Source organism: Aplysia californica, unplaced genomic scaffold (assembly GCF_000002075.1).
Source record: "Aplysia californica isolate F4 #8 unplaced genomic scaffold, AplCal3.0 scaffold00290, whole genome shotgun sequence".
In the NCBI taxonomy this organism is placed as follows: domain Eukaryota; kingdom Metazoa; phylum Mollusca; class Gastropoda; order Aplysiida; family Aplysiidae; genus Aplysia; species Aplysia californica.
The window spans coordinates 428,890-440,075 of NW_004797560.1; the positions used below are offsets into that span (position 1 = coordinate 428,890).

General features: G+C 38.8%; 1 protein-coding gene across 1 annotated transcript in view; it reads left to right on the forward strand.

Annotated features, from left to right (window-relative positions):
* Nucleotides 1-3,010, forward strand: part of LOC101845704 — a gene marked incomplete at its 5' end in the record, with an annotated part of 51,643 nt that extends 48,633 nt beyond the window's left edge. The window contains 1 exon segment of the mRNA XM_013084393.2: nucleotides 1,864-3,010. Within this exon segment, the coding sequence (XP_012939847.1) occupies nucleotides 1,864-2,043 (180 nt within the window).
* Between the last annotated feature and the right edge of the window lie 8,176 nt (nucleotides 3,011-11,186).

Consider the following 11,186-nt stretch of genomic DNA (forward strand, 5'->3'; position numbering starts at 1 on the left):
ACACACACACACACACCACATACACACACTGTAATACAGGTTTAAGTTCAGATAACGAAACAAAAGCTACTACAAAGGAATAAATAAATGTCTCTTCTCCCCCAGTCGAGTTCAAGTGTGTGGAGACATTTTCATGAAGTTATTTGACAATCCCAGAAAATATAGATAACATTTTGAAAACTATCGAACGTTGTTTTGTTGGGTTTTTTATTTTTTATTTTTAGTTTTTTTTTGTGGAAAGGGGGGGGGGGGGCATCCTTTGACATCTGTTCTATCGGGTCACAAAGACAAAACTGTTGAAAAAAAACGCCCCAAATGACCTAAAAGGGCGTTAGAAGAGTGCATATTGCTCTGAAAATCCTTTTAAAATTTCCAGCTTTTTTCTCTTTTCTCAAAATCTGCCTTTAGACATAATATTTGACCTCCTTGGTGCAAGGAGTCTTCAATAGTTGCTATGAAATTCTTCTGCACGAATAAACTGGTTTGAAAACTTAAGATGGCCGCCACAGAGACCTATTTTTTAAAGAAAAAATCAACAGATTATTCACCCTTAGTACATCCTATTTACCAATGAACTTCTTGCACAAAATTACATGAAAGCGAATAAAAGTCATTCGCTCAGAATATCTTTCCGGGAGTGTACGTCTCTCATTAAATTGAAGAAGGATATCGTTTGATTTTTATTTTTAAAGAAAAGAACTAAATATTATGCAGTGTCGCACAACAGAAATGTATTGGGAATGGAGTTGGGTCTATTAAAAACAGGTTCTGTTGTACAACCAAAGAATCTTTGGTGCAACGTACGAAAAACAACTTGAGCATTTTTCCTGGCAAGGGAAGTAATTCATAACATTGGAAGGATATTAGCTAAGACTGTATAGTAGCTTCCCTTTATTCGAAAATAATTATTGTTCCCCTTTACAAATTGAATAACAATAATAATAATAAAAACAACAACAACAATAATAATAATAATATAAGAATAATAAGAATAATAATAATAATAATAATAATAATAATAATAATAATAATAATAATAATAATAATAATAATGATATGATAATAATAACTATTGCAACAAATTAAATAACACTGTTTTTTGGTCGTTTTGTATTCTGTGTATGTTTCTTTGTGGTATTTCAAAAGTTGTAATTGTATCGTTTGTATTAATTCTGCCTTGCTTCTGTTGTTACTGTAGCTGTTTTCATTGTAATTTATTACGTTAATTTCTTGTCTTAATTTTGCATTCGGGTTTTTCGGGGGGCAAGAGATCCTGATTGGTTGGGTGTATTACACTTACTAACCTACAATCTTCAAACGTCACCGCGACATTCCCAAAGGGGGGGGGGGGGGTATTTCTCGTTCAAGCACAGTAGAATTGTAAATGGGCTGATTCATCATGTCACGCTCATAACTGTGCCTGATCTACAACAGGGAACTGCAGCTTTTTCTTTCCTAATCCTTACTATTGTCATTTTTCTCTACTTCTTTTGTATGTTTGTCACGCTCGTGTGACCTGCTATTTCCGTGGTGCCTTGATAGTCGAAGCAGACTTTGTGCTGTTAAAGCTAGAGAGGTGAGCAGTCTAAGTCTGATTCCCTGTAAAGACTTCTCTGTAGACACCCACCCCTTGGCGCTCATATGACTTAATTATGCAGTTGCGAGCGCCGTAAAACCCTCTACTATAAAAAACCGCAACATTACTCTTTCGAACCTATAAAAACTTCAACGGTCGCCCAACATTACGCTTGCGAACCCATCCGGTATCTGGACAAATATGGGATTTTGCTTAAATATGCTGGCACTGTTTGATTACAAATATCTTACTCTTATCATAATTCATTTACTTCTTGTTCTGTGCAGACGACAAGCCGGCCTTCCCATGGTAACCCGGCATACATCAGTGACGAGCACGGCGGGAGACAGACGGAAGTACAAGATGGCGGAAATACCGGAAGTGACGCCAGGGCGCCATTTGCTTACGTCATCCTCGCCGCGTCTCTTGTTGCCATGGTTTTGGGGAGCCTTCAACCAGCGAGTTAGTACGGGATGGAACCGGCGCTTTCTTTTTTGCTTGTTTTAGTATTCTTTTTAATCATTACAGCAGTAGCACGACTTAATTCACGTATCTGGAAAATGTATTTTACACAGCAGGAAAAATAATGATGATGGCAATCTAATTATGATTGTAAGATGATTGTTCTATTTTTGACTTATGATTATCATCTTCTTGCGTGTCATATTGATGGTGTACAATAATATTATCTCCGTGTTCTCAAAGATTGATTAAAGACTATTATGCAAATACATGGGCAAGGAGCCATATTGTACACTGGAATTTGTCTTTTTATTAATGAAATTTCTAGTTTCGTTGCTGAAATTTTATAACTCTATCGCTAAAGTTTTTAATTCTAGTTATTGATCTATGCGTAAGAAAATTTTAACTAGAAATTGACTTTCTCGTTGTTGAGCAATGTGCTGTACCTTTGTTACGCTTCTAAAAAAATATTGATCGTTTTTCCATATGACATGAACTGTACCTTCGTCATTGGTGAAGGACTGAATTACTGTACATTGATTTCCTTTTGACCTGTGAGGTTTTTTTGTTTTTTGTTGAAGTTTGTACATTATCCGTCACTTATTTTTCTTTTAGAATCGATACAATATTGCGAACGTTTTTTTTTTTCTCGTCAGTTGTTTTTTTTTTGAAAAAATAATTATCAAGGTAAAAAGAAGGATGGGTAGGAGATCATGTCGTGTTTTTTAAATATTTTTTAAATATTATTATTCCTGCTTGGGGCCTTGATGTTTCACGACATTAGATCTGTTCAGCATGTTGTTTTGTATAGATCTAGGTATTTAGAAGCATGGGGTTATGAAGTGCCATAGCACATGTGTTAAATTTTAACTAATGGAGCCCAATAATTGGAGGAGATGATGTAATTTTCCTGCGAACAAGTTAAAAATAAAACCAACTTTCTCGCATGACAGGGACGAGTTAAATAGAAAAGAAAATAAGAGCAATGACTTCATGGAAAGGAGAGGAGGTAAGATCTGCATCGACCTATAGCCATCCAATTATGCCCCTCAATTATTTGTGGACGGACCTATCAGCCTTCACCACTGCCTCCGCCTTTGAAACGACCTAATGAATGTATTAATTGATGGAGGAGCGCTAAAGTGGGAAACAAAGTACATACGTGCGACGCTTTTCGCTAATGGAAGAAACGTGTACCAAGTTCCCGACCTGCGACATACAATAGCGATCGTGGTTTGCCATTCATTCCTTCGCTCGGATGTTCTCAAAAAGTTATTTCATTCTGATATTTCCCCGTCACTGTTAAAAACAATCAGGAAACGACAAATACAGTTTTGGGGACACCTGAATAGACATAAGGGTCTTGAACATCTAGCTCTCACTGGCCAAGTTGAAGGCAAACGAGGCAAGGGTAGGACCAGAGCAACCTACTTTGGAAACCTAAACAAATGAGTAACCTGGAAAGATCAGGGAAACGTAGCTTTTTTAAGAGCATCCGAGCAAAGGAATGAAAGGAGAACCATGATCGCCGATGTCTGTCTCAGATCTGGCACTGGATGATGATGATGATGATGATGATGATGATGATGATGATGATGATGATGATGAGTTCACCGTCACCCATCTGTTTAGGCTTCCCAAGTATGTCACCATGAGGTAATCATTTCCCCGTAGGCCTTCAATTTTACCAGTGAGAACGAGATGTCCAAGGGCTTCATGTTTATTCAAGTGTCTCAGAAACTGCATTTGTCGGAACAAACATATACACAGAAATATGTAACAGATATCAAGACAATTAATGAGTTCCCACTGTTTAGTTTTAGTAAGAGTTTTACGGCACTTACAACATAATAAGGTCATATAACATAAGTGCCAATGATTAGAGGTGTTACAAGAGAGTAAAAATATAAAAAAGAAGGAGGATAGATCTGGACTATAGATGTTTGGTAGGATAGAAGGAGCTCACCGCCAACCAATCACTTATTGATAGTTTCCACTATGCCTGTTGCGATAAAAGTAAAGCATACACTCCCCCCCCCCCCCCCAACCCTGCCCCCATGTCTTCTCACATCATGACGATCACAGCCGGCTGTTTCCTATTTCTGTGAGACATAGCTACAACCTCTTTGTCTGTGGCGTCGGTGGCCTAGTGGTTAGGCTCTCGGACTCGCAACCGTAAGGTCGGTGGTTCGAGTCCCGTCAGGGGCCCGACGTTGTGTCCATGGGAAAGGCACTTCGCACAAATTTTCCTCACTTCACCCAGGTGGAAATGGGTACCCGGCCATAGACGGTGAACGATCTTGTCAGTTTGATAGTGTTTGAGAGCGTGAAATCCGCAGCTTGCACTGTATGCTTCCGCGGAAGCTGAGTATGTTTCTGAGTGTTCTCAGAGGGTCTGCTGAGGTAATAATAGTTGTAAAGCGCATAGAGCATGCTCTTGAGCGTGGATATGCGCTATATAAATGCAATTATTATTATTATTATTATTATTATTATTATTATTATTATTATTATTATTATTATTATTATTATTATTATTATTATTATTATTGTCTTAAACTTCTAGGAATCTCATCATCATCAAGTGGCAGGTCAGAAAATGATGTCGGTGATCATGGTTCTTCAGTTATATCTCCGCTCATTGGCTCTCAACCATCTTATTATATCATACTTATGTTTCCCCGTCACCCATCTGTTCAGTTTTTCCAAATAAGTTTCTAAATTGTAGTAGTTAATATATGACACTGCTCGGTTGATGAAAGATAATAAACCTGTGCGACTTAAAATTGACGTTTCTGCACCTTTCCTGCGTGATCCCTACATGAAGTATCTCAGTGATTGCCGACCTGGGCTATGCCGCTCACGAGTTAAATTATGGGCTCACTCGGGCAGTGGAAAGTTTTATTTAATGCCCTGTTGTTTATGTGGCAAAGCGATTACTGCGCTCGTCTCCGAAGCGGAGAGTCCGGGTTCGAGCCTCGATTCGGACACGTATTTTTTTCACCCCCTTCTGTCCACCCAACAGTAATGGGTACCTGACTTCGAGTTGGGGAATTAAAGGCGTCGTGGAAAGGAACTGGCCGCCCTTCTACAATATGCCGAAGGCCCAGGAAGTTGTCTCACTAACAAGGCAATCCCCAACGTCCGGATCGGGTGCGGGAACAACTTTACTTTTAGAAATACATTGAGGTGGGCGGTACGGAAATGTTAACCTTATAACAGAGCATAAGTGGAATCTGGCTATAAAAAATTTGACAATCACTGACGTACATACGTATTATGTAAGTCAGTACGACAGCAACGTGACCTGAAAGGGGTGGGGATACGGCAAACAACTTAACTGCTCCAAGAATAAGGTCGAGAAGATAACACCTGTGGCAGAGGGTAGGGGCGCAGTAGTCGAGTGGTGATCAAGGCTTCGGACTCGTAATAAACCCGCAGTGAGTTCGATTTCTGGAACCATCAAGTAGGATCAAAGATCGTACATAACAAGATAGTTCACTCCTCGCAGTGAATTCGATTTCTGGATCCATCAAGTAGGATCAAAGATCGTACATAACAAGATAGTTCACTCCTCTCTTCCAGCCAGTTAAAACAGTGGCCTCAAAATCCGGTGGCGCTTTTTTCGAAAAAGTGCGGACTTTGCGAACAGAGTTACCCTACTTGTGTGGAAAACAATAAAACCGAAACTAACGAATTGCGCTATTCCTATTCTACTTCTGGAGAAACGAAAGAGAGCTTCAAGACAAAGACTGCAGCGCCATCCGAAGCAATGCGCGGACTTCAGCGGACACTTTTTGGACAAATTTAATTATCTTGCTACGTACAATCTTTGCTTGGACGCGATATCCCTAACAGCAGGGGAAATTAACTCTACCCTGGTCAGTCCACCGAGGGTTTTTGAAGGGTATGATCGTTGCAGTCAACAGAAACTGAATATTATTATGTGTATGTTTACGGGGTACGCTTGACAAGATGTATCGATTAATGTCGATAGGGGGAAGTGGGGTTGAAACGGTAACTTGATTTGTTTCGAAAAGATTCCGGCAAAGAGTTTTTAGTGAAGTTGTTGAAACTTTCTAAAGGTAGAGTACACGACGATAAATTAAATAAACGTTAAAAAGAAGGTATCTTTGAGTGAGGTGGTCCTCTACTGTACAGTACAGTACAGCCGTTGTGGGAATACTTCATGGTTGTACTCCTGTCCACTAATGAAGCCACATACGGTATCAACTAATGCTGGGCGGCTAGGTTCCCAAATATTGAAAGCTAGGAATCGTAGGAATCGGCTCCGATCCCAATTACCTACTTTCTATTGATGTGATTTCTTCCAATGGTTACCTGGTTGGCCCCGAACAACTTCAGGATTTAGGACAACCTTGATTGGGAACAATGTGAGGCACCAACGTTTTTAAATCAAAAATAAATTCCAAAAAATGTAACCATTGGTTTACGTAAAAAGGAGTCGAAACTTTTCATCCGTAGCTAATCGTGGGAATCGGTTCCAGACTCGAGTCTTCGCCCAGCTCTAGTATCAACATTACACCCATCATTGTTTGGATTCTCTGCATGTACATTAGACAATTTATGCAACTATGTATAATTATTGACCTATTTGGCTTGTGATTTCCGTCTGTTTTGCTTTGGAATACGTGAGGAATTGCGGTGATTCGTTTCTACCCGCATGTGTATGTGTGTTAGGGTGTGTAGCTATTTGTTTCTCGTCTGCAAGTTTGAGTTCATGCATGTCTGTAACTATTGTGTGTGAGTATGTATATTATTATGTGTCTTTGAATGCAAGGGTGTCTGTGAATACGAATTTGTTTGCCAAAAGACGACACGAATGTAAGGCTTTTAAAATACGTTTCCCTGATCTTTTCTTGAATTCTGTGTACAGACGCTTACAAACGATGGGTTTTTATTTGTATTTGATTGTTTTCTTATTCATATTCACCAGAGTATGAGACTGTTATTTCTAAGAAAATGACGCAATGAACTACCTGACGAATGGTTCAGAAATAAAAGCAGGCAACTCTCACTTCAATTTTATAAAAGAAAAAGTTACCTCCGAAATTGACCTACCAATGTCCAGTCACCGGTTTTTAAATCGAAAACTACTAAACAAGTATTTATTCATACTGAGGGAACCCGCATAAATTTGGAGCCCCCCCCCTCCAAAAAATCCCGATTTCTAATTACTGGGTACAATATGATGTCCGTGGTGTAGTGGTTAGGCACTGCACCGTTACACATAAGAGATCTGAGTTTGATTCCACAGTAGGGAGAGTTTTCCATCACGTCTATCGGTCTTTCTGCTTGGACCCTGCATCCCTCTCAGCTTGAGTTGACCCCAACAGGCATGGTCAAAGCCCTCCTCTTATGTTATGATCTAAATTGTGTTGACCACGGGGTGGGGAGAAAGGGGGATGGGAGAAAAATACTATTTAGTTTTATTTATTTTTTACAAAGAAAGAAATGGGTGCTACTGCTTTTGCGCCTGAACCTTTCACATAAATCTATATATGCAAGCCATTATATTCTGGTGGATGTTGCCTGAATGATACCATTATTCTGACAGAAATCGTTGCCTGTGAGTATAGCGATGTGGTGCGTACTATGTGCTACATGGCAGTGTTTGTTCCCTTGTAAGGTTTATGATGTGGGGACAAACTGAAAGCGTTCTTGCGAAAGAGAAAATCGAAGCTCTTGAGAGGTGTATATTAAAATGTACATTTGCAGTCGTTTTAGCAGCCTACTCTTGTGGCGATACTTATCGCAAAGTACAGGATGGTACTTAGAGTATAGCTTGAGTTTATACGCCTATATTGGCAAATACCATTTCACTCGCCTATTAAATTGATGCCCTTCAACGCTTAACGGCAACAGAGGTTGAAAAAGAAATAGGAAAACAAGTATTGAATTGATGCCCTTCAACGCTTAACGGCAACAGAGGTTGAAAAAGAAACAGAAAACAAGTATTGAATTGATGAATAACATTTTCCTTTTCCGGAACATGGTGACCGCCTCTTTCACGGCCACGCTGGAGTACAGTACAGTTGTTGGTACCAGAGCTCGTTAGAAAGCCAGGTCTAAGGTCAAAGACGGAATCTTTGGTCGTATCATAGAAGTAGAATTTATTTGAAATTTTCATTTAACAAAAATTTAAGCTGTTAAATTTACACGCTTACTTAATCCAACAGCAAAACATACTTGCCAAAGGTTGCATTTGGGAGATCTAGATGTGTGGCTATTAGCCTAGTTGTTTTGACAAAACAATTTCGCACATATTATGGATAAAAACAACAACTTCCATAACAAATTATGTAAAGGAAATAGTTAAATAAACAATACATAAAGATTACTAGGCGTTCAGATACCATTATCTACATTATATTACAATTGGTTATTTTAATCGCAGTCGTATTTTTTAAACCTTCTCCAGTACATAATATTCAAATTCTGCTTCTTTTAGTTATTGTTTCGTACTTTACGCCCAATTTGAAGGCAAAACTTTTAGGGGGAAAAGTTTGACTTTTTCATGTGTAGATGCACTCGATCTGTATAATCCTTCTTGCTACCAAAGATAGTACATAACAAGATGGGCCACTTCTCTCTTTGAGCCAATTAAAAAAGTGTCCTCAAAATTCGGTGGCGCCCTCTTCACAAAAGCGCACCTTTTGCGAACAGAGTTACCCTACTTGAGTTTAAAAAATCAAAGTGAAACTAGCAAGTTTTTGAATTAATTTCGGAAGAACGCTTTTTAAAAAATGGTTACGCTGACAAAAAACCTCTTCTGGAGGAAAGGGTGATTGTTTCCTTCGTTTAATTTGACTTTAGAATGAAAGACGAGAGGTCATTAAAATTTTTAAAAACTAAATCTCCGTACTGAACGAACCCGAACTGCTGATGAACAGCAGTCGATCTGCGCACGCAAGGAGGTGCTATTCCTATTCTTCTTCTGGAAAAAAAGAAAGAGAGCTTCAAAACAGACTGCAGCGCCATCTGGAGCAAAGCGCATACTTCCTGCGGACACTTTTTTGGCTGAGTAGCCCATCTTGTTATTTACTATCTTTGTTGCTACTATTTATTGCGTCTGCTACGTGCTTGAATGCATACGTCATTAATGCCATGTTCTGTGATTGGTTCTTTTGCTCTTGCGGCCATCTTTGTGTGAAAGTATTTATAAATGATAACACGAACGTGTACATATTATTCTTATAAGACACACTCATTTATGCTGCCTACTTTTGTTCTATGACTCTCGGTCATACAACAGTTATAGCTTTAACACCGGTCAGGGTTTTACATTTCCGCTTTCATTTCGCTTTGAAGTGCAGATGAGAACCCTTTGATGATTTACTTAGCCACTGTAGACAACTTCAATGGAAGTCGCGAACTGTACAATTTAGACAAACATTTAAAAAAGAGAAAATCGATGACAAATGTTCAAATGTTCTAAATCCAGAAAGCAGACTTTTTCAGGACAGAGAAAAAAACCCGAACATAATTATGTGTGCCTTTCTATTAACAATTGTGTCACGACACGGTGGAATCAGGCTCTCGTCAGTTTTTTTTTGGCATGTAGAGTTATTGTTCTCATCTTAAAGCTAGTTCATTTGTCTTGCTTTGGATGAAAAAAATATCCATCTATCTTGAATAGAAAAAAATCAAGATATTTGCGAATAAAGGAGGTGGGGTCACCTGGTTTCAAAGGTAAAATTAGTGAGAAAATGGCCGCCAAATATAAGTTATTTACCTAGCTTGAGTGTCTGTGAAAACTGAAAATTTACATTTTATATGTCTTTAATCAACGGCTTTCCAGTAAAACCCACACAGAAATGTGTTCTTTAACGGGCATGAAAGGTGTTGGGCAAAAAAACCGAACATTCTTTAAAAGTTCACAAACCTGCAGAAAAATGACAGTTTCTTCACTTTGATTATTTTGACGAGTGCCTGATTTCACCACACTGTTTCACAATTGTACCTTCATAATATTAGATCTTACCGTGCTATTTTTCAACCTTTAGGATTTGAACTTCGACAGACTGTTTGTCTAGCGTGACATGCAGCCCACACCTGAGAATAGCAAAAAGAAATTTAGAAATGAACCAAAATGTGGGACAACAACGTGCATCTGAACGGCTGGCCAGCGATATCGTTTTGAATTTGTAAAAAAAATATTAGCTCGGTAAAGCCTCTTTACTTTACTGTCCAGAAAGTGTAGCGGACAAAATGTCCCATTGTCAGCAGAGTAAATACAAAGATCGTACATAACAAGGTAGTTCACTCCCATTGAGTTTTATGCCTAATAGTGTAAATCTATGTTCACTCCTTTCCTTGAGCCAATTTAAAAAGTATCCTCAAGATCCGGGGTCGCCCTCTTCGAAAAAGCGTTGACTTTGCGAACAGAGTTACCCAGCTTGTATGAAAAACAATAAAAGCGAAACTAACTAACCGTGCTATTCCTATTCTTCTTCATGGAGAAACGAAAGAGAGCTTCAAAACAAAGACTGCAGAGCCATCCTTCCGCGGACACTTTTTTGGCCGAGTGAACTATCTTATTATGAACGATCTTTGGCAAAGACATTACGAACTACTGTGCATTAATCAGAAATGTCCATATTTTCACAGCACTCATACCTTTACCAGCCTTTTAAAATTTCAGACTTATATTTAACAAATAAACTGACTACAGATAAACCCGAATGAGTAATAGAGCGACGCTTCATTTTCAAAACAGCACGTCTTTAAATAAAACGTCAAAAAAAAAGGTTGACTTACTCATGACACAGCGTGAGTTACAAATTTAATTCACCCTTCCACACACCAAAAGCAGATTCGTCTGAAAAAGCCGAAATCAAATCCATAAGTTTGTTGTCAGAATCTAGAAGCTTATAATAATGTGCAAGAGTTTTGTAGGCTCTGGAGACCTGGCCCCAAAGGGTTTGAAACGTTGTCCTTCTCTTTCATAGAAGAATCCATTTTGTCGCGAGATCCATACAGGAGTAATTGTGCTAAGTAGTGAACATAAAATGATGACTTTTACATTTACTTCTCAAGGACTAGAAGCCTTTAACGTCCGTAAGCGAGGGGTGTATCAGAGGAAAACAGAGCTCTACCCCCTTCCCCCCCCTCTCTCTCTCTCTCT